The sequence below is a fragment of the Symsagittifera roscoffensis genome, chromosome 8 (assembly GCF_963678635.1).
Source record: "Symsagittifera roscoffensis chromosome 8, txSymRosc1.1, whole genome shotgun sequence".
Lineage (NCBI taxonomy): Eukaryota > Metazoa > Xenacoelomorpha > Acoela > Convolutidae > Symsagittifera > Symsagittifera roscoffensis.
Window position 1 is genome coordinate 29,166,333 of NC_087069.1, and position 24,281 is coordinate 29,190,613.

The 24,281-nt window shown below is 37.0% G+C and overlaps 2 protein-coding genes across 3 annotated transcripts in view; one reads left to right on the forward strand and one right to left on the reverse strand.

The window, feature by feature from the left end:
• The window catches only part of LOC134852880 (piwi-like protein 1), a 50,838-nt gene extending 33,457 nt beyond the window's left edge, over nt 1-17,381 (reverse strand). The window contains exons 1-4 of the mRNA XM_063868724.1: nt 17,365-17,381; nt 9,032-9,130; nt 1,961-2,173; nt 1,621-1,816 (exon numbers count right to left, since the gene is read on the reverse strand). Of these exons, the coding sequence (XP_063724794.1) occupies nt 1,621-1,816; nt 1,961-2,173; nt 9,032-9,124 (502 nt within the window). The 5' untranslated portion in view covers nt 9,125-9,130; nt 17,365-17,381. The remainder of the gene's footprint in view (nt 1-1,620; nt 1,817-1,960; nt 2,174-9,031; nt 9,131-17,364) is intronic.
• Nucleotides 7,249-24,281, forward strand: part of LOC134852881 (putative pre-mRNA-splicing factor ATP-dependent RNA helicase PRP1) — a 53,991-nt gene continuing 36,958 nt past the window's right edge. The window contains exon 1 of one of the 2 annotated variants that reach the window (XM_063868726.1): nt 7,249-7,271. The gene's annotated coding sequence lies outside the window, so the exon portion shown is untranslated. Of the gene's footprint in view, nt 7,272-9,808; nt 9,825-24,281 lie in introns of those variants that run through there. The other variant, XM_063868725.1, reaches the window with a different exon arrangement.

A 24,281-nucleotide genomic window follows, 5' to 3' on the forward strand; every position in this document is an offset into this window, starting at 1 on the left:
ACATTTTTACTTTGAAAAATCTGATTGAGGTTTAAATTTAAACAATCTCCGCTTTCCCAGGGAATTCCGTTCCAGTAATTTGTTAGCCAGTTGTACGCCTTTTGCTCAGCTTTGGGTAGTGAGTTTAAAAGAACTGGAGGTAAAAAAAGAGAGTCGATATAATCAGAAGTTGTAATTGCTAATTCTTTTACTATAAAGGTCCTTTTTTACAGCAAAATCCTTCCAAATCTATCACGACTGATCGTTCACTCACCAATCTAATAATTGATGAGAGTTCTGGTCTGCTTAGTTTGACGAATAAACAGTAAGTAAAACCGCTCAAATGACCAATCAGACTGCGGTTATACTTCCAGGGTAGCATATAGCAGGAACTGAAACCCGTGTTGTAAACTTCGTGAACAACACCTGCAGCATTTTGAAAAATTGCATGCAGACGTAATATTTTTGAATCTTCTAAGTAGTGTCCAAGAACACCTCCATATGGTCTAAGTTTGATGGCTACGTCATAATTTGAACCATTTTCACTAGAAAAAAAAAACAGAACATGCAGCCAGAAAGTAATTTCGACGGTCAGAATTTTCCGGATAGATTTTTTCAGTCAAATAAATCTCATGGATGATTTCCAAGTCCGTTCAGGTAACTCTACGCTTTTCCAATTTCATTTGTTATTTTTTTCCAACACTATTTGAACCTGCTGAACTTCACGAGGGTGGAAGTAAAAGTAACCTCGTAGATACCAACTGCTGATATCTATAACTCGGTCATACAAATTTTAAAAAATCATCAGCATTCGACAAATCAATCGTTTTTTTTAAGTTTATGTTTCGCATAGATACACCAAAATTCCGAATCAAACTTGAAATTTCTAGACTGGTTGAAAATAACACGCAGTTGAAAGAACAATTTTTTGTCAGTGTTTTCGGGATAAGCGTAATTAAAATTCAAAAAAAATTAGGAAAAGTTTGTAAACCATCAGCTTCCGAAACATATTGTTCCAAAAGCTTTTATATTACGAATAACTTCTTGCGGGTTAAAATTTCTCATTCGCTTGTTTTAGATGTCAGCATATTGCCAGGTCATAATTATATTCGGTAGACTGATACTCCTCAATATTCGAATTGAGGAGGTGCATATCAGATTCAAGTCTGGTGCTGCTCCTGACTCTCTAGTGGTGAAGGAGCTCTGGCTCAAACCACACCACTGGGCTAAGGGGAAAACGGAGAAATTTGAACTGTTAAAGTCAAGGGAAAACATGCACCTACCAAAACTTAATTCCATTCCCGTTTCCATAGAGTGCCCGGAAAAGGACCAATTTTAACCACCATTAAAACATGTGTGCCCGAAAAAGTAGGAGATTTAACCCCTTTGGGGGTTAAAAGTGGTCATTGCAACGGCACACCGAAAAAAAGGGGGTTAAAAGTCGTCATTTTCTTAGCCACTTTAACACTGCTACTCAGCTCCACACACTGCTATTACTCTGAAAACACATTCCCAAATACGGATTAATCATTGAAAAAACTATTTTACAGCCAAAGTTTTGTTTTAGCATCCTTTGATCTACTTCTGATCAAATTCAAACCTAGTAAAAGCTTTCGTAGTCCTGTCGTTATCCAAAACTACCTATTTCTGACTCAGCTGACGGCCGAGTGTTGACTGGACCACTGCCGCTGTTCGATTGGCTTCCAGTTCCAGTGCTAGTCCCTCCGACTGGTCCACTTCTTGGGTGTTTCCGGCCACTGATTCCGCCCCGACTTGACTCTGGTTCGAGTACTGCACGCGATGTCAATGTCTCGGGTACTGCACGCAATCTCGGAGCCTAAAATACTCTATGTAAAAAACTTACCGACCAAAAATTAAACTCAATTGAGGGTGAAAAGCAAAAGAACCCAGAACTGTAATTTTTTTTTTTTCAAAACGATATTCAGTTAAACGATTAAACACGGTAGTAAGTATTGCTTACATTTGATGGTCCGGACAAATTGGATTGAGAGTCAACCCCAGATGAAGCTCCCTCGCCAGCTAGCCTAGCCTCCAAAATTCGCTGCAAACGTTCCCGTTGACCCATTGCTGAAGGAGTGCTTGTAGAGACAACATGAGCAACCCTTTCTAGCTGCTGAGGAGAATCGTTGGCGGGCACTTGTTGAATATCTCTTGTTTCGCTCGAGCTTTGCCCCTAAAACAAGAAAAGTAGTCGGCTAATTAATTTATACTAGCGTGTAGGTGTAACGCACCTCCGGTGCTTCAACTTTTTGACAACTCATATAAAACCGCAAATATCGGAAATAAGATCATCATACATTGAGTGTACTCTTGCAGCACCCAATTACAATTTAAAGTTTTGTAAAACCATGAAAGTTTGAAAGTCATAAAAGTTTTTTGATACAAAAGTTCATTGGAAAACAATAAAATGACATAAAAAACGTTAAATCTTGGAAACTAAAAGCAATTGAGCAGTCGCACTTGGACGCAAGAATTGCAACTCTTGAGAGTACTCTCAAGGTAACCAACTAGAGTTAGGAATTTCAAATTTTGAGAAACTTCAGTTTTAAGTTTTCTAAAGAAATTTTTTGAAAGCAACCCCTGGCAAGACTCTGACAGCTCCAAGTACAGGGCTAGAACTTTCAAACTTTAAAGAAAATAATTTTAAATTTCAGTTTTCTGAAAAATTTTAGAAAAAAAATACAGAAAACGTCATATCCCGAAAACTACAAAGATTTGAGCAGTCATAATTTGAGAAAAGATTTGCAAGCCCTGGGAGTACCCTGACAGAGTCGCACTATACAGATGGGAAATTCAAATTTTGTTAAGTTTATATATCTACGTGCTTTGAACAATTTAATTTTAAAAAACGTCACATCTCGTAAACTAAGAGCATTTGAGCAGTCTCATTATGACAAAAGATTTGCAACTTAGAACTCCTGAAAACACTCACAGTACTTAACTTCAAGGCTGACAATTTCAAACTTTCTGAATATGTTTAAAACTTTTGTGAAAAACATAACTCGTAAAAAACGTCATATCTCGAAAACAGCGTCAAAATTTTTGAATTCTCTCAAATCTAAGTTTTCTGAAAAATGGAGCAGTCATAATTGGAGGCCGAATTTGCAACCCTGCAGGAAACCCTGGCAGCATAACACTATTGGCTCTCTAATTTTAAACGTCAGAGTTCAAACTGGGAAATCGAAAAAAAGTTCTCAACCTTTGCATTATACGATTTAGCTTACACGTGAAAAGATTCTTTCGTTAAACATGCATAAAAAATACGCTAAAGCGTAAACATGGCAAGATAGTGAAGCCTACATTTAAATGTATAATAGATATAGATAGATAGATTTGTATAAAACTTTTTCATGAAAAAACGTCGTATCCGTAAAACTACAAGATTTTGAGCAGTCATATTTGGAGACAAAATTCACAACTCCTGGGGGTACTCTGACAAAGCCTCACTACAGAGATGGGAACTTCAAATTTTGTGAGAAATTTTATATCTTAGTTTTCTGAAAAACTTCGAAAAAGTCATAAAACGTCATCTCGAAAAAATCATAAAACGTCATCTCGAAAACTAAAAGGATTTGAGCCGTCATATTAAGAGGCACAATTTCCAATAACAGGATTGCGATCTTCAAAGTTTTAAATCTATTTTTTTGTAAATAATCATAAAAAACGTCATTTCTCGAAAACTACAAGGAATTGAGAAATAAGATTTGGAGGCAAGATTCGCAACCCCTGAGAGTAACCTGACAGCACCCAACAGCAGGGTGACAATTTCAAAAATTGAGATTTTTTTTTTGAATTTCATATTGTAGAAATTTTTTTGAAAAACCTCGATATTGCCGTATCTCGTAATTGAAAGGATTTGATTATTCATATATGGAGGCCACAATCGCAAAACCTGGGAAAACCCTGACGGAATCCCAATATTGGGTGGCTTATTTCAAACCTGATGAAAAAAAAACTTGATGAAAAAGAATTAGACGTGCAAAAATTCTTTTGTTAAATATGCAAAATTACGTTGAAAAAGCTTAAACATGGAGAAATAGTGAAGCCAGCACTGACTTAATTTGACCTCGAAAAAAAATTGCTGAAAAATTAATGACCTTGCGGAAAAAGTTCATAGAAAAATTTTCTTAAGCATTGCAATATATGATATAGCTTAAACGTGAAAAAATTCTTTCGTTAAACGTGAAAATTATTATGCTTAAATATGGGAGATAGCTGTGACACGCATTTAAATATAGTATAGATTATTAGACTAATTCGCAACCCCTGAATAACATAGCTTCTTATTTCTAATTCCTTGCCTCCTCTCTTAAAAACATAGCCAACTGACAGTTAAAAAAGGGTAATGAAAAGAGATGAAACAGCAATAGAGAACTCATTTTTTGAAAAAAAAAAGAACTTCAATTTTCGAAAGAAAAAATATATGCCCTTAATCTTAGCAAAAAAAAAACACCCGAATTGGTGCTTTTTTGCTACGATTAACCTAATTTGAGAAATCTGATAATTAAAACCCTTCGCTGATTGGTGCTTTTTTGCTAAGATTAACCCAATTTGAGAAATCTGACAATTAAAACCCTTCGCTGGGAAAACTGATAATTAAAATCCATTTTCGAACCTAGAAGTCGATCAAGTTTTCCTGACCTTAAAATTGTTCGATAATGGAGTTTTTCCTACTTTAAACAAAGGAAATGAGTAGAACTTAAAAAGAACTCAAAAGTCAAATCGCAAAAATGAGCGTGAAAACTTTTTAGACGCTTTCCTGAAAAAAAAGCAAAAAATCACCAATACCTATATAAGAGTACTCACTACGTTCATTATTTTTACTAACAAAAAAGAGATCACAATTCATAAGGCAACTTGCTAGCAGAAAAATGTTTTATAAGAATGTATTTCCTAATTTAGATTCAAAAGTACACAGTAACAAATATAGCTGGTTACTGCGCAAGAAGCACAGAATGTTCAACCATAATCTTTAGAAAATTATAGTTTAGAAAGTTTATTTTTCCAATTATTATAGAAAGTTTTTTCTGCTTGATGTTTTTAAAAGGATCTGACGTAAAAATATAATTTAGGCATATTAGACATTCATAGTATTCTAACCAAATTGGAAAAAAATGTAGAAAAATGAGTAGGAAAACAAAAATGAAAAAGAAAAATCAAAATTTTTTGAAGAAAATTTTTGAATTTTTTGACGTTTTTGGTTCCCAAAACGAAGCAAAAAACTTCAGAAACTAGCTTTATTTGTGTTGGAGGAAACGCCGCTTCTTCAGAAAGCTTTTATTCAACAAGATCTGAAATCAACATTAACAAATAAGAAATTTATAACATTCATCCCCGCCAAAAGAAAAGTCATTCATAACGCCATACAATTTCACAGTCTTCGGGTTTTTCATATATCTCTGAGCTCTCAACAGTGGAGCCATAAAATTGAGTTTGTTTTCTATTACGAGAACTCGTTCTTCGGCCAGCTTGCTTCGCTTGGTACTCGCACATCGTTTCTTCAACTGTTGATTGTTTCATCGAACTCCACAGTCGTTCCCGTGGGTTCAGACGTGTTTGTATCAGATACTTCATTCGGAGGGTTCGGCTCATTTATATCCTTTTGTTCACCAGCTACTTCCACCGGTTGCTCTAAAGGTTCGGAGACTTGAGAATCAATAGCAGGCATACCTGGCTCATCATGTACCGGAGGAACACCCGCTCCAGGAGCCAACGAAGAAGTAGATACTGTATCAGTCTTTCCGTTAGGAAATCGTACTCTAGCACAAAAAGGGTTAATTACCTGTTCAATGTTAACTGGAGTCACTAATGATCGTCTTTGTTGAGTACAAACTTTTTCAAATAAGCGTCGCGGCCTGATGATAACCAAGACGGAAATGAGAAACCAGCACTGCCCCGTCTGTCAAAGCGAAGTAAACGTGAATGTAGTGTTTCGTTGGTAGCTGAACATACATTCAAATGTATGCTAGGACTTGAGGAAAAACATCTTACCATTTTTCTAGTCCAAGTTGTTGTGAGTATAAAATGCAGCGAATTGCCGTCCATATCGTACCGTTGAAACGTTCAGTTTGGCCATTTCCACTAGGATGGTACGGAGTTGTACAAGAAAGAGAAATGCCGTTTTCATGACAGAACGAATTGAATTCACTGGACACGAATTGTCGCCCTCTGTCTAAATGGATATATGCCGGAAATACGAGCAAAGAGAACAGATTGCGCAAACATGCAATGACACTACTACTGCTGGTTTCTTTAATGTGAAATGCGAAAGGAAAACGACTATACTCGTCAATGACATTTAGCATGTGCACAGCACCACACTGACTATATGGAGTTTTTGGCCCAACAAGATCAATACCTAAACGTTCAAATGGCTTACTAGCTCGAACAACAGAACTTCTAAAGCTAGGTTTATAGAACCGTGGCTTGCACTCTTTGCATGTTGAGCAGCTGTTAATACATTTCTTTACTTCTAGAGAAAAAGCGAATTTATGCTTCTGAATATATTCCCAAAAACGGTTGATCCCTGGATGTGCTAACGACTTGTGAATCAATGCGATCTGAGAGTCCTGAGCAACAGCTATTCTTGAAAGGGCATCGGCTCAAAGGTTTTGAGAGCTAGGGCGTTAACTTATTTCATACCTATACTGAGATAGCTCCAAACGCCAATGGATCAACTTCTCGTTCTTGATACGAGACTTCTGACGGGAGAAAATGAAAGCAATGGCTTTTTGATCATTGAGAACCGGGAGTTCTGGAGAATTGGAGTTCCATTGCTCTGAGGTATGACAAGCGACATAATTTATTAGAGTCCATGCATCTTTGGAAAACAAGTACTGCATTCGTTATTCCGTGTGGTAAGCGACAAAACTGATAAAGTTTCCCATTGACTTCGAACGAATTGACTTTCCCGAATTTCAATTTGATGGCAAGCTGATTTCAAATCAATTTTGGAGAAAACCTTCTATTCAGCTGCTTCACATTATAAATTAACATTATGAAGATGCATTTAATGCTGATTTATGACTTCATTGCTGATATATATGCATTTTTATATCGCTGGTATGGCCCTATCCAGCTTGTGCACTTACCGTAACTAAACGGAAGGGCCCCTTTTGTAATTTAGTTTTTTTTTTTTTAAATAGTAATGATATTAGTAGTAATGATATATAGGTTTCAAAAATAAAAAACTCTTTCATGCCATTGATAGCCAGTCCATCGGTGAAGCAATTTCTCCACCATCGCCTAATTGTTGTGATAAACTTATTAAATAGATTTTGTTGAATAAAATTGTTGGAGGAAACGCCGCTTCTTTATAAAGCTTTTATTCAACAAGATCTGAAATCCACATTAACATACAAGAAATGTATAACAATTTGCTTGGGGTTTTAGGGTCTTAACTTAGGCATAATTGAGCTATTGTAAGCCTGCTCGTTTTATTCGCTCGAACTAAGACGAAAAATTAAAAAATTTCAAACCGGTTTTTCTCGACACCATGAAAAATTGTAGGAGTTTTATAATGTTGTTCAAATCACATCTGGAAGCGCTTTCATATGATATATCACTCAACCCAGTCCAATTATTATTTGTGGTACCTGATTTTGCGTGGAAAACAAAAGGAAACACTAAAACACACCCGAATACACAGTTCCTCTCCATCATCAATGGTCGGAACAACTAGGACAACCGGTCTAGTTTTCAATTTTTTGCAGAAATTTTTTCGAATGCTTGAGGTTTGCTTATTTGCAAGATGACGCTAAAAAAGTTTTTGCAAGATGACGCTATTATTTTAACTAAATTTTTAGTACTTGAATAAATGATAGGGTTTTTTTTACCAGTCAAACTGCAATTCTATAATAACACTTCTCAACAAATTCATTTTAGTAATATAGCGAACAGGCTGTTAGAAAAGAGTCAATGAACGCATTTAAACAGAAAACATGACTTGTTTTTTTTTTTAATTTCGACTTATTGTTTCAACTAGCTAAAAAGCCAAAAAAATTTGTAGTGCATATTTTTCATTTAAATTAACGAGGCTTTTTTGTTATATTTTTCTATTTCAAAAATGTTTATTAAAATTTTCAAAAAAACTAAAACTCTGCAAAAGCTTGCAACTCTATGGCATTCAGGAATTTAAGAGCAAGCTGAACCTTCTAAAACAGTCCGTGCTACGGGAATAAAGCCGACAAAAATAAACAGGTGGCGATATTCTGAAAAAGTATAAAAATTCCAGTTTGAAAAAAAAAACAGGTCCCGGTCGGATTCAAATAACAAGCTTTTTTCGTCTCAAGCAGGTGTTTGACCTTTACTCCAGATGCGCTGGGTGATGGATGGATTTCGAATTTAATATGAAGCAAGATGGAAAATCTGCAAATTCTTGTGAACAAATTTGTTCGCGGGCAAAAGTCTAGTACCTGATAGCATCATTGCGCAAGAGTAAACATATACTGCCTTAAAATGTAATTCTTTCAAAAAAATCTTTTTACACCTCTGACATTTCGCCGAACGGGATGATTAAGAGAGTTGTTACAACTTTTTGTTTGGTTGATATTCTATTCAATATTCAATTTTTACAGCTCGATTAATTCTTTCTCTCATGTCAATTTCTTATCTTCAATGAATAGATAGTCGAATATAAAATATCTTACTTATTACACTGAATTGAATTACATTATCAAGTGGACCAGCAGTTTTAAGTTTATGCATTTATATGCTGCTTGAATAAACTTGTTTTTAAAAAAAATCAAGTTCATGAGAGTTCCCATTATAAAATACATTACGTCGGACATAGAAGTCAATGTAAAAGCACAGGTTACAGCATAAAAACTTCCCATTAAGCGAAAGGATCAAACTTATTCGAAGCGTTTATTGCTGATATGCGTTGGTTTAATTATTACCGCTGCTTTTTACCATTGCCTCAGCCAGAGATATCCATGTTCCAAACCCATATGGTCTTCATACCTAACCATGTAAAATCATTTTTTCGGTTGTTGGGGAGGGGGTAAAAATTAAAGAGCTCCATTTCACTCACTGTGGCTGTACTTTGCTCTACCGCCGTTGCCTGCGACCTCTCCGCCATTATCCGTTTCAGCCGCTCACCTCTTGTTTCACCTCTTGTTTCCATTATCAGATCTAATAACTCAAATTAATTAACCGAGGTAAAAAACGAATGTAACATTTATATTAAGGGTAATCAGAAGGTCAAAAGTATCATAGTAACCGAGGTTACAGTCAGGAGTCCCTTCATCACGTATTCCAGTCAAAATCCTTGGAATTTTCTAAATATGGAAGTGATAATGATAAAAGAAGATGACAAGTGTTTAAGTCCTTTTCAATTAAAATCGATACGGGTTACATTTCTTCAATAAGAACCCGCAACTCGACACGAGAAAATATAATATACAAGTTATACAAATAAAAAATTTCGTCGAAACTTATTTTGTCATTTATTGTTCCGAGTACGCAAGCGGCGTTCGCAATCTGTATTGCCAGGGAGATTCTTTGTTTTAAAAAGCTGCCTGCTCTGGGTTCCTCAGTGCATATGCTCAGGTTCTTACAAAGCTTGCTCAAAAAAAATCTGTGCTGGGCCGGCCGCGCTCTGAATTTCAAAAGCTAGCGGTTGAAAAAGATATCCATCATTTACAAGATCTTTATACTTGTCAATTTTTCTCTCTTCCGCTTCAGCGTCAGCCGTACCAGGGTTACAAACAGAACCGCCATTAATCCTACAAGGAGCTAAGGAGTCTACTACCGTTACATCACACAAGAGCTGCTTACCAACATCCCATGGAACGAGCGTCAAACCGTCTGATAAACTTATTAAATAGTTTCAGATAAATTGTTGATATACTGGGACAGCCGTGGTGGTCCCCTGCATTTACTTCAAATTACTTTGACTGGATTCATTTACCTCTGCTACCGCTCGTGGACACTAGTGGGTGGACACAGGTTGGTGGATCACATGATTGTAGTTGGAGCAAGCTCACTCAGAAGGACCCTTGACTACCTACCCTACGATCTAAGGGTAAAGTATCGAAGATTCACTTTTGCAAAATCGGGACTAAGCCTGAACCCAAACAACGTGAGTAAACTCAAGAAATTGCAGTGGTTACTTAGAAACGGTTCCCTAAAATCCAGAGAAATCATTCTCTGGCACGACGTGATAAACAATAGTATCACAAAACATCCCAAAAACTTTAATACGAAGTGTTCCCCGGAGCAGTTAACTGAAATCATCACGAATTTTCAGCATCAAATAGCTGCGATCATATACATTCGTCGAGACGGTACCCCTCACATTTTTGAAAAGTTACGGAAGACGAAACCTCTTATCATCGACGCGATAAAACGACTTCTTCCTAAACAAAAACAAAACGACATTGATACAGTTGTTGCCCTCTCTAAACTACACCCCCCTCCGTCTCTTGAGCTTAAGTTGCTCAACAAAGTACTTTCAAAACGTCACAACCTTCGTTCACTAGTACTTCAGCAAAGATCAAAATCCAGAGTACGGCCCACCAGATCAAAGAGAGCAGCAGCAAAGAAAAAACAAGCAGCCCAATCCTCATCGCACTAGTTCTGGTGAGTCTGATTTTCTTGAGACTATTCTCTCCTGAGGTTTTTATACCTTGGAGTATCAGTCCAAGGGAATCAAAAAACTCAATAAGTCTTCTCTAGTCTGGTTTTCTCCTGAGGTTTTATACCTTGGAGTGTCAGTTCTGAGAAGATTTTTTTGAGCAATATGGGCTCAGAAGAAAGACGCAGAAATGCTAGCGTCTCGCAAGCATCTGAGAAATCTTGTAAAACATGCAAAAAGCCGATCACAAACAAAAGTCAAATCTTTAATTGCATTGCCTGTGGCGATGTTATGCACATGACAAAAACATGCACTGGAATATCTGAAACTGCCATCCTTGGAATTTCGGAGATCAGCCAGAACGTCCTCCTGCTCTGTAACTGAAAGAGTCGATGATCAACGATTTGATGCAAACCCGTCCATCCATTGCTGAAACAAAACTAAATGAAATTGCCGAACAATACTCTACTTTTAAACAAGAGATAGATTCACTTAAGCAAAAGATAGATGAAACAAGCAAAAAACCACAAAACAGAAATGAGCCAAAGCAACCTGCCTTAAACAAACCAGAATCAAGCTATAACGGAATCCGGATAAGAGGACTGCTTGAACTGGGCTCAAAAAGTTCAAGAGATAGACACGAACACGACTTGGAAGATGTGAACAAACTGTTTGCGTTCTTAACAGTTGAAGCAAAAATCACAGATTTAAAACGTTTAGGAAAATACGAAGAAGGAAAAAGGCCACGCACAATAGTTGTAAATGTTTCAAATGAATGGCAAAAACGACTGATACTAATGTCCTTGGCAAAATTGAAAAACTACGACAAAACTGTCTTTGTGTCAAAAGAGCTCAGCCCAAGTGAATTTCTGATTGAGAACAAAAATCTTATGAAAAGACGAACAATGATAGAAACTGGAGTATCAGCTAAAAACCTAAGGCTAAGGGACCTTGTCCTTTACCAATATGACGAAGAAAGTGGAAATTGGAAAAAAGTCGAAGAAAGCAATTGACTACCTACTGCCAAGTATTTAAAAATGTTATGCCTAAATGTCAGAAGTATTTTAGACATCAACAGAAGAATAGCTCTTTCAAATGCCATTTTACAAACAGACTACGATATACTATGTCTCACAGAGACATGGCTGGTAAAGGAAATACCAGATAAAGCTCTGCATTTGGCTGGTTTTAATATAATTCGCAAAGATAGAAAAAACTCCACTTTAAAAACCAATCACGGAGGCGTACTCATGGCGATAAAAGAAAATGTGCATTACGAAGAAATTGATGCTCAAATAGAAAATGAAGAATGCATAGTGGTCAAACTAACAGGTGAAACTGGGCATCATCAAATACTCTGCTGTGTTTATAATCCCCCGAAAAACAGTAAATACCAATGGAAACAACAAAACTTCATCAGTTTGTTCGAAAACCTAACAAAATTACAAATACAACACAACTGTAACGCAGTGTCGATTACGGGAGATATAAATTTTGAATACACTCATTGGAAAATGATGCACTCAAAAGACAAATATGAAAATGCAGTGTTAAAAAAGCTCATTGAACTTGACTATGAACAATTATTCGACTCCAAAAAAAAGCAGCTTGATGTTTTATTAACAAACAACCCTGGAGTAATACTCAACTGGCACACGGACCATTCAGCAACAAACGCATACAGCATCGACAAAGTTTCTTGCTCAGATCATTATGCTTACTCTGCAACAATTAACATGGAAGCCAGTATCAAAGAAATAAACAAAGATGAAAGTCTGGCGTTTAACAGAGCCGATTGGAAGATAATAAATCAAGAAATAAAAGACAAACCTTTCATACCGTATTGTTACAGTAATGTAAATGAGCTCCTTCGTCAGTGGTATGCATGGTTATGGGACAAAATAAAGAACAATGTACCCAAGGTTACATCACACAGATCAACTCTCCCCCCGTGGGTGAAGCCAAGTACGTCTCACATGCTAAAAAGAGTACAAACCTTAAAACGGCGTATCGATCGGCAAAACAAACCTAATTTAAGCATTATCCTAAAACACAAAAAACTGGAAAAAAATCTTCAAATAGCATTGACTGAAGATCAAGCAATTTACGAAGAAACAGTAACAAGCAGTAGACGATTCAGTGACCTGCAAAAATACTTGAACAAAATAAGTAGTTCCAGGAAATATCCCCAAAAAATGTTCTACAAGGAAAAATCCACAAGAGATGACACCCAAAAAGCTACATTTTTTAACGAATTTTTCATCAGTGTATATCAAAAGGAATCAATTCCTAACCCTCTCGCACGAAATACAAACTGTTCTCCTACAGAAGAAATCTGTACACAATTACACATTGAAGAAACCAAAATTCAATACATTCTCAAAAATCTTTTAACAAATAAAGCGTCAGGTTTTGATGGTATAGGTAATATAATCCTAAAAAATCTTTCTGAAACTCTGTCAAAATCGCTCTATCTTCTCTTCCGCACATTCATTAACAAGCGGCTCTTTACGACCTACTGGAAAACAAGTCAAGTGGCCCCAATTTTTAAAGAAAAGAACAAGGCGTCAGTTGAGTGCTACCGCCCAATTAGCCTCTTATGCTCCGCCTCGAAGGTCTTCGAAAAAATTATCTTTGATAATATATACCCCAAAGTTCAACCTTTCCTGGAAAACGCACAATACGGCTTCCGGCAAAAAAAGTCAGCAGTACTACAAATGGTACAATTTTTGAGCAACGTATATGAACTCTACGATGACAAAAATGTTCAAACACTATCAGTCCTTTACCTAGATTTTTCTAAAGCCTTTGATAAAGTTCCTCATAGTATCCTAGTCGCCAAACTACGGAACATAGGTCTAAGCATTCAAATACAAGACATAATACAAGACTATCTAACAGATAGAATGCAGTTTGTGAAAATCAATAAAAGTTCATCAACTCTGAAAGAAGTAACTAGCGGTGTACCACAGGGCTCAATTCTTGGCCCTCTACTTTTTATCATATTCATTAACGACTTTCCCAAATGCATTGAGAATTCAGATTGTTTTGGCTATTGTGACGATATGAAGATCTTGTCTACTGAAGAAATTCATCTGCAAAAAGACACGGCAAATGTTGAAAAATGGTGCAAAGAAAATAAAATGCCGCTGAATGAAGATAAATGTAATTTGTTAAACCTCAAAGGGAAAATGGAAGTTACACTATTTAATACAAATGTTGATACCGCAAAGACCCAAAAAGACTTAGGTATTTTAATGTGTGACAACCTTTCGTGGTCAGTAAATGCTGAAAATCGCATATCAAAAGCAATGGGAGCTTTTTACAAAATCAAACGAAATATCTCGAAAAAAACATCATTAAAGTCAAAATTAAACTTATACTGCGGATACATCGTACCAATCATAAGCTATGCATCGCAAACATGGTATCCGAACAAAGCAGAATTAAGACAACTAGAAAGAGTACAAAAACGAGCGACATCTTGGATTACAAATAACTTCAAAATGAGTTATACTGAAAGACTGAAATTTTTAAAGCTCCTTCCACTCTCAATGTACTTTGAATTACACGACATATTGTACTTAGTTTCACTACTAAAAAATAAACATGACATTGATTTGAATACAATTATTCATAAAAACGAATCACGAACGAGACAAGCAACACGTGGTGAGATTGCTGTTCATGCAACAAGACTGAAAAAGTCAAATGAAAATTATTATATACGTTCTAATACGCTATACAACTACTTTAGCCAAATTGTGGACTTCGAAAATCAAGATTATGACAGCCTGAAAATATCTATAACAAACACGTTTTGGAAATTCTTCAACAGAAATTTTGCAGAAAACAACTTGTGTATGTGGAGAATTCTTTGCTGGTGTGGAAACTGCAACCCACCGGGAAAAATTATGAACTTATAAACGAGGGTTCAAAACCCATGGAGAAATCCTAAAGCCTACACTACTACTACTACTACTACTACTAATCGGTCCTGAAGAGGTGTCGTGGTTCTAAAACAGACGGAATGTGAGACGAAGATAAAATCTGCTTTATAAGGGCATTCAGGTTTGAATGCCTAGAGAATCTCCCTGTATTTTTGCGACACGAAAGACCATGCCAACCATCCTCGGTAACGTCTTTTCCGCACACGCATTTATTCCGTTCGCATATTTTTGAGCCTAATCGAAGTCCTATCGCAATTCTGAGTTGTTGGTTCGACAGTTTTAACCTAAAATTTATGCACGGGATGACGTTCAACTATTGTTAGCCAAATCTATTTTGGAACGCGTTGAATCTTTTTACGTCCTTTGGTTCGAGTCGAAAAATCAAGTCCGCAATTTTGCTGTCAAAAATTGGCTCCGTCCAATTTTTTTGATTTCATTTTCAGGAGCAATTTCAATTTTTCCAAGTTCCAACCCTCGTTTAAGCGCAACATCATAGGTTCCATCCACATGCTCCAAATCAAAGATTTTGCTCAAGGCATCTTTTGCTCCTACTGCTGAGGCTAAGAAAGCGGGTAAAGCGAGTAGACGAGCGGAAGAAACACACAAGCCACCTTAGGCTGCCGGGAGAACTGCTTGTAAAAACTGATTGTCATCCATTTTTACGTTAGTGACCATGCATAACGAATTTCTTAGTAATTTATCGTAGCGTTCCAAAAAATCTTTTTGCAAAAAACAAGGGCTCATACGCAAAAAATATAGGAGTTTTGGCATGCTAAAGCAATATTTCAGGAGGTAAAAACCATAATGGGCGTCTAGTTTGTCAATGACATCCGAGATTTTTTCAAGCTCCTTAATTTTTTCATCGAACAATTCTTTTCGGCAAAGTTGGCCGATTGGAGATCCTAAAATGAGGAGTTCTTCTTTTTTTTATTTTTTTGGGGCATATTTTTCGAAATTATTTTAAAATTGAATTATACTATGTACTAGTAGTCGGTCCCAAAAAACAAAGTTCGCACTTCTCAGTGTTCAAGCTCAGGTCGTAATTTTGTTCCGATTTCAAAATGTTTTTAAGGTCCCGGAGTACTACCTTATAGTCGTCGGCTAAATTCCCATCATCTAAATACCAGATGTTAATTTTCGACTCCAACTGTTTGACTAGTGTATGAAATGTTTCCGCAAAAAAGGGTGGGGCTTCAGGATCACCTTGCTGAGTTCCGTCTTCTGACATTATGACAGAGCTTCCGTAAAAAAGGTAACTAGGTTTACCATACGCGCAATGGAGGTAATTATACAATTCGGGGCGATTTGAATAAACATGATTCAGCCTTGTTTCTCTGTTGAGAGAGTTAAAGGCATTCTTAAAATCTAGTTTTAAAAGAACAGTGCAATTTGGATTGTCGTCGCGTTTAATTAGGTTTCGAAACGAGTGCGCAGCTATTTCTGCTCCTCGTTTGGTACCGCATCCTACCTGTACGTTTCCGAAAGAATTTTGTCGCTCGGAGAGGGCCTTGTTTCCAGCGCATTTAGACGCAAGACGTCTCAGCGTGTTGCCTATGGCAATCGGTCTCCACCCTCCGTCTATCTTTATGAGGGCGATAAGCTTTGCGCCAAAAATGAAAGATCTTAGTGGTTCGGGTATTTTGCCATCTCCAATGAGGTTTATCAGCTTAATAAGCGATTTCAGAAAATTAAGTCCTGCACTGCCATTCGACTTACTAACAAGATCTTTAAAAATTTGAGGAACTATTTTATCAGGACCTGCTGCTGATGCGTTTGGAAAGGACATTATCCCTTTGTATTGGTCGAAATCGGTTACGAAAAAACTATCCAATTTTGCTGGATTTGGAGCTGCAAATTTGGCTCACTGAGGGTGCTTAGACAACAATTTTTGATAGTTATCAGTTGAAAAAGGAGCAATTTTGTCATCCGAAGCAGCAAGCCATATTGCTCCTTTTACATTTCCTTCATCGAGCTTGCTACTTATTAACTTTATTCTCTGCTCGAGGTCACTCAGAGGCGGGCTTGAAACTTGGGGATGGGGTTTTGGAAGTGACACGTCATTTGCTCGAATTTTTTTATTTATCATAGAGCTCATGCTTGTGGTCTGTTTGCGTCCACTTCTTTTCGGTTGCTCCAAAAAAAAAAACAAGAATGACGTTAAAAAATTTAGACAATGTCATTTATTTTGTCCGACAGACTTTCCGCCAAGGGAACACGCGAGTCTTTTGGTACTCTTTTGAGTACTTGGACATTTGAGATGGCTGTTTTAACATAAATGTCTAGCACTAAACCATTAGCTATTGTTGCTTTATTAAAAAATTTTACATCATCGCATAAAGGACACTGAAACCATTGGGTTTTCTTAGAGTCGCTAAGAGAAATATTTACACAACTGGTATATATCTGCTGAATGAAGACAATCGTAATATAATAAATAAGACGTAGCCCTGTTTTTAGGAATTTATCAGTCCTGAATCTTTGCTTGTACACTCTTTGTTGTTTTTTCTCACCTTGACGCAGCATAAAGGTTAAAAAAAAGGATTTTGACTGGACTTTAGGGGACTGAACTAACCCATGATAAGCGGTTAGTGAGAATTTTACAAAACAGCAAATCAAAAAATAAAAGACAACTAAATTAACTTAAATTTTAAAATCGAATTATAAAAATAAAAAAAAAAGAACAATCTCACCCGAGCTCAGTAGGTCCAGCGGTGCACCACCAGACTCCTCAAGCCAGTTCCAGTTTCCCACCTGCCCACAGAAAGCCACTTGACAGACCTGTCTCTAAAATCCCTCAGAGGAGGCTCCATAAACAGGCACAAACATCAAAGATAACAAATCTATTTAATAAGTTTAACACAACAATGTATAGAAACCCAGTCATTGCAATGTTCAACGTTTAGTTTTCAGTTATAAGAATAAAAAAGGTCATTTAAAATGGGCTCTTCCGTCATGCGACGGTACGTGCACAGGTTGGATAGGGCTATACCAACGCTATATAAAAAGCGTTGGTATACATTTTGTGAACACTAACTAATTCACAAAGTGTATGTGAATTTTTGTAAATAACATTTGTAAATTGATAATTTACCGTAACTTAGGTTAGTTTATTGTAAAAATCCTGACGCTGCACATAGTTGCAAAAATGTTTGAAAGTTACATTTTAGCAAAAATCTCTTCGCTATATAAATACATCGGCAAATTGTTAGGAACAAATCAAGTCGATTTTAATGCATCCAGAGAATTGTCAATCAAAATCTACCCTCCTCGGTTGTAGCACAGACAGAATTGTCTATGTTGGATGTAGTTTTAAGATTTTTGAACAATTTTTTTTATAAAAGAAGATGACAAGAGTTTAAGTCCTTTTCAGTTAAAGTCGATACGGGTTACGTTTCTTCAATAAAAACACCTAACACGAGAAAATATAATATACAAGTGTTACAAAAAAAATTCGTCGAAAATTATTTTTTCATTTATTGTTCAGAGTACGCAAGCGGCGTTCGCAATCTGTATTGCCAGGGAGATTCTCTGTTTTAAAAAGCTGCCTGCTCTGGGTTCCTCAGTGCATATGCTTAAGTTCTTACGAAGCTTGCTCAAAAAAATTTCTGTGCTGGGGCCGGCCGCGCCCTGAACTTCAAAAGCTAGCGGTTCAAAAAGATATCCATCATCTACGAGATCTTTATACTTGTGTTTTTTTTGCTCTTCCGCTTCAGCGGCAGCCGTACCAGGGTTACAAACAGACCTGGCGTTAATCCTATAAGGGGCTAAGGAGTCTACTACCGTGACATCCCACAATAGTTGCTTACCAACAGCCCATGGAACGGGCGTTAAACCGTCTGGTCGCTTCTGATTGGTCCTGTAGAGGTGTAGTGGTTCTAAAACAGAGGGAATGTGAGTAGAAGATAAGCTCTAATTTTTATGGGCATTCAGGTTTGAATGCCTAGAGAATCTCCCTGCACTTTTGAGGCTAGAAAGACTATGCCAATCATCCTCGGTAACGTCTTTTCTGCACACTCATTTATACCGTTCGCATATGTTTGAGCCTTCTCGAAGTCCTATCGCAATTCTGAGTTGTTACAGTTTTAACCTTAAATTTTTGCAAGGCATGACATTCAACCATTAGGAGCCAAATTTATCTTGAAATGCATTGAATCTTTTTACGTCCGTTGGTTCGAGTAGTAAAATCAAATCTGTAATTTCGCTGTCAAAAATTGGCTCCGTCCATTTTTTTAGGATTTCATTTTCAGGAGAAATTTCACTTTTTCCAAATTCAAACCACCGTTTAAGTGCATTATCATAGGTTCCATCCACATGCTCCAAACCAAAGATTTCGCTCAAGACATGTTTTGCTCCTACTGCTGAGGCTAAGAAAGCGGGTAAAGCGAGTAGACGAGCGGAAGAAACGCCCAAGCCATGTTTGGCTGCCGGAAAAACTGCTCGTATAAACTGGTTATCATCCATTTTCACGTTAGTGATCTTGCATAACAAATTTCTTAGTAAATTGTCGTAGCGTTCCAAAAAATCATTTTGCAAAAAATAAGGGCTCGTACGCAAAAAATATAGGAGTTTTGGCATGCTAAAGCAATTTTTCAGGAGACAAAAACTATAATGGACGTCTAGTTTGTCAATGACATCCGAGATATTTTCAAGCTCCTTAACTCTTTCGTCGAGCAATTCTTTTCGGCAAAGCTCGCCGATTGAAGATCCTAAAATTAGGAGTTCTTCTTTGGTTTTCGGGGCAAATTTTTCGAAATTCTGTTAAAATTGAATTATACTGTGTACTTGTAGTCGGTCCCAAAAAAACAAATTTCGCACTTCTTAGAGTTCAAGCTCAAGCCGTAAATTGTTCCGATTTCAAAATGATTTTAAGGTCCCGGATTATTACCTTATAGTCGTCGGCTAAATTTCCTTCATCTAAATACCAAATGTTAATTTTCGACTCCAACTGTTTGACTATTCTCTGATTTTTTTCCGCAAAAAGGGGTGGGGCTTCAGGGTCACTGTCACCTTGCTGAGTTTCGTCTTCTGACATTATGACAGAGCTTCGGTAAAAAAGGTAACTGGGTTTACCCTACGCTCAATGGGTGTAATTATACCATTCGGGGCGATTTGAATAAACATGATTCAGCATTGTTTCTCTATTTAGAGAGTTAAAGGCATCTTAAAATCTAGTTTTAAAAGAACAGTGCATTTTCGATTGTCGTCGCATTCAATTAGGTTTCGAAACAAGTGTGCAGCTAATTCTGCTCCTCGTTTGGAACCGCATCCTACCTGTACATTTCCGAAAATTTTTTATCGCTCGGAGAGGGCCTTGCTTCCAGCGCATTTAGACGCGATACGTCTCAGCGTGTTGCCTATGGCAATCGGTCTCAACCCTCCGTCTATCTTTATGAGGGCGATAAGCTTTGCGCCCAAAAAAGAAAGGTCTTAGGGGTTCGGGTATTTTGCCATCTCCAATGAGGTTTATCAGCTAAGTAAGTGATTTCAGAAAATTAAGTCCTGCACCGCCATTCGACTTACTAACAAGATCTTTGAAACTTTGAGGAACTATTTTATCAGGACCTGCTGCTGATCCGTTCGGAAAGGACATTATCGCTTTGTATAGATCAAAATCGGTTACGAAAAAACTATACAAATTTTTTGGATTTCGAGCTGCAAATTTGGCTCGCTGAGGGTGCTCAGGACAACAATTTTTGATAGTTATCAGTTGAAAAAGGAGCATTTTTATCATCCGAAGCAGTAAGCTTTATTCCTCTTTTTACATTTCCTTCATCGAGCTTACTACTTATTAACTTTATTCTCTGCTCGAGGTCACTCAGAGGCGGGCTTGAAACTTGGGGATGGGGTTTGGAAGTGACACGTCATTTGCTCGAAATTTTTTATTTATCAAAGAGCTCATGCTTGTGGTCAGTTTGCGTCCCTTTCTTTTCGGTTGCTCCAAAAAAAAACAAGAACGACGTTAAAAAAATAGCTATTTTGTAACATTTTTTACATTGTAGACGATGTCATTTATTTTGTCCGACAGACTTTCCGCCAAGGGAACACGCGAATCTTTTGGTACTCTTTTGAGTACTCGGACATTTGAGATGGCTGTATTAACATATGTGTCTAGCACTAAACCATTAGCTATTGTTGCTTTATTAACAGATTTTACATCAACGCATAAGGGACACTGAAACCATTGGGTTTTCTTAGAGTCGCTAAGAGAAATAGTTACACAACTGATATATATCTGCTGAATGAAGACAATCGTATTATAATGAATAAGAAGAAGCCCTGTTTTTAGGAATGAATTCGTGAATTCGTGATCTGGGGATACTGAATTCCAGCCTTGAGCTCACTATTTTTGCATGTAATTGAGTTAAATTGAGCGTTCTGGCCGAAGCCCAAAACGGTAGCAATGTTGTCGGCCCGACGTTAAAAGGACCACAAAAAAAACTGGCTTTAGCAGAGACGGTTAAAAGAATGAAAAGCTGTGTTTAGACGCTAGCCAGTCGTTTTACAACGTAGCTTCATTTTCCGTCGATATGTACTTCCGGGCAAATGTTACACTGTTTTCTACTGATTTCTTCGCTAAATATAACCGTTTTCTGCATTTCTCAGAAACAGACCGTTGAGAATCAAAATTTCGTAATTTAAAAAATTCCAGATTATTCCGACCCTCTTTTTTACTAATAATCGATCACTAAGGCCTTTTTTGTCATTTTGTAGTGCCGCCGCTGGTTTGACTGTGCCAATCCGGGGTAATTGCACAAATTTTTAGAAGGTGTTAAAATTGTAAATTTAAACAAACGTTTTCTCTTATTTTTGTACATCTTCAGGTTTTAAATATTCTAAACTATCTGTACAAAAAGATCAAAGATCATAAAAAGTGTCATACACATCATTTCAAAATCTAAAAAATTCAACCAATCAAAACTTTAAAAATATAACTGAAATTATGTTACTACTATCATGTGACAATTTCAAACACTTTGTCACAAATTTTGACACTTTTGGTTTTAGCCAAAATTATTTGGTTCTGGAGCAAAAGCCTTAGTGTCAGCTCCCTACTTCTAAACACGTCGCGCGTGTTTATTGCCGGTCTCTCTTTCCTAATAAGCAGCGCCTCCAATGTAGGTAACTTAATTTTCAGAGAAATTACATTAAAAAACTTCACAAAACTTAACATTACTATCAGTGTAGTGAGGCTTTGTCGGGGTACACTCAGTAGTTGCAAGTTTGGTTTTGCCTCCAAATATGACTGCTCAAAACCTGGCAGTTTTCCAGATATGACGTTTTTAGTGATTTTTTCAAAACATTTTCATGCAAATTAAATATATTTTTTTTCTTTCAAAGTTTGAAATTTCTAACCTGTAGTTGGGGCAGTAAGTAATCCCAGGAGTTGCGAATTCGGCCTCCAAATTCTCAAAATCTCTATAGTTTAAGAGATCAGACGATTTTAGAGATTTTTTTGGAAATTTTCAGAAAACTCAAATTATAAATATATATATATATATATATATATATATATATATATATATATATATATATATATATATTTATTACAAAATAATTCACTAAAGTGAAATTCCCAACCCTGTAGTTGTGTACTGTTAGAGTAACTTCAAAGATTGCGATTATTGCCATCAAATTAGACTGCTGAAACCTTGGTAGTTTTCGAGATGTGATATTTTTTCTGTTTCTCAAAAAAGTACCTGGCTTAGGAAACTTAAGGTTAAGTGTATCAAAATTTGAGTTTCCCAGCTTTGTATTTGGGTATTAGAAGAGTAATCTCAGTAGTTATAAATCCTGCGTCCAAATGCGACTGCTCAGTTGCTATTCGTTTCCAAGATGTGACGCTTCTTAGTTCATTTTAGATTTTTCGAAGAACTTATGAAAACTTCACAAAGAAGAAGAAGACAAGAAAAAAATCTTAATTAAAAGACTGTTCTCCAGTAACAAATCGATCAGAGTTAAAATCTGACAATCTAGCACCTATTTAAAAATGAATGATTCCGTACAAATCTTTGGCAGCATGTAGGGAGTTCGTCCACGAGTGGGACGAGTATTAATATTACTTTCCCGTTGCGCAGGCAGTAGACCTTGTAAAAAGTGTGACCCATTTTTCTCGATCTTCTGGAATAAAACTTCGTCTCTTCGTGTTATTATGTTTCGTACTTTTAGTTTTTTTTTTTTTGAGTAACTCGATCTGTGAGCAATTTTCACTACTCTGTTGATGGAAAATTGCTCATCAGAGAAAACACTGACAATATATTTAGCGTCACAGAAAGGAGCATCGAATTGGCTAAGCGTGCTCCCCCTAAAGAAATACAATTTCTCTCTTAACAAATCAGAGTTTAAAGATGGATTACATCTGAGATATGGATGGGAACCTCCAAACACCCCACATACATGCCCGTGTGGACAACCGTTCTCACTGACCCACTCCATACACTGTCCCAAAGGTGGATACACTCACCTAAGACATAATGAAATTCGCAATACCTTTGCGACACTCCTGGACGAACTATGCCATGATGCTGAAATAGAGAAGGATATTAACTCACTTCGAATGGAGAAGGATATTAACTCACTTCAACCAGACATCCATTGAGCTTAGCCAAATTGTTGTGATAAACTTATTCAATAGTTTCATGTGATATGATACGCTCAATCGTACGCTTGTAAGAAGAAGGCCCGGTACGGGAATTTAGAGACAAGCTCGTCAAGCCGCGATACACCCCCTCTACCCGGACATCACCGCCGGAACCTCCACCCGTGAAAAACCAGGTTGTAATCGCTTTCATTTCTTTTTTATTTGTTTTTTAAATCTATTTCTCTACAATCGATTTACAATCCTTTCTTTCTCTTGTTTTGTCTGTTCTGTACCCTGTTTAGTGAATATCCTTGCCGAAATACAGGCCGAAGTGGCTACCCACGTGGAGCAGGAAATTGGTAATAGGAACCTCAAGTACCAAGTACTGCAGCCCCAAAGATGTCGGAGCCACAGTTCACTCGTATAGAGGTGCAAAACTAGCCGACCTTGCCGCTACTGTCTCATGCTATCCCTCGCAGAAACTGAACTGTGTTACTATAGTAGCCGGCTTTAATGATAACTCATCTACAGTTTCAGACTTTGCTAATGATTGGAGATTTTTAATAAAATTGATATTTCATAAGTTTAACCCAAATGTGCTTATTATCCCCAAAATAATCCAAACAGGAAAAAGAAGCCATACTACTTATTGATGCAGAAAACGCCTTCAACTCCCTCAATAGAGAACTTGCTCTAAAAAATGTAGAAATCTTTTGTCCGGCACTACATCATGCGCTGGCCAACTCATATAAACATCCCTCAAATTTATATGTCAATAACACGGTTTTGACATCTATCGAAGGCACAACGCAAGGTGATTCTCTCGCAATGGCTATGTACGGAATGGGCATAATCCCACTGATTGAGCTCCTGCAAAAACCAAATGTATTCCAAAAGTGGTCTGCAGATGATGGAATTGCTGCAGGTGATCATAGGAGTCTCCGTGTAATACTGGACAACCTAGATGTGCACGGAAAGGCTTTCGGGTACAATGTGAAGCCTTCCAAGTGTCAACTCATAGTAAAGGAAAACTGTCGTGAAAGCGCCATAAAAGTATTCGAAGGCACAAATATTACAATGGTAGACGGTTTTAGAGTCCTTGGATCGGTCATAGGAACACCATCATTATGCGATAAGTACATCGAAAGCGAAATTGAAAAGACAGCTACCCTAACTA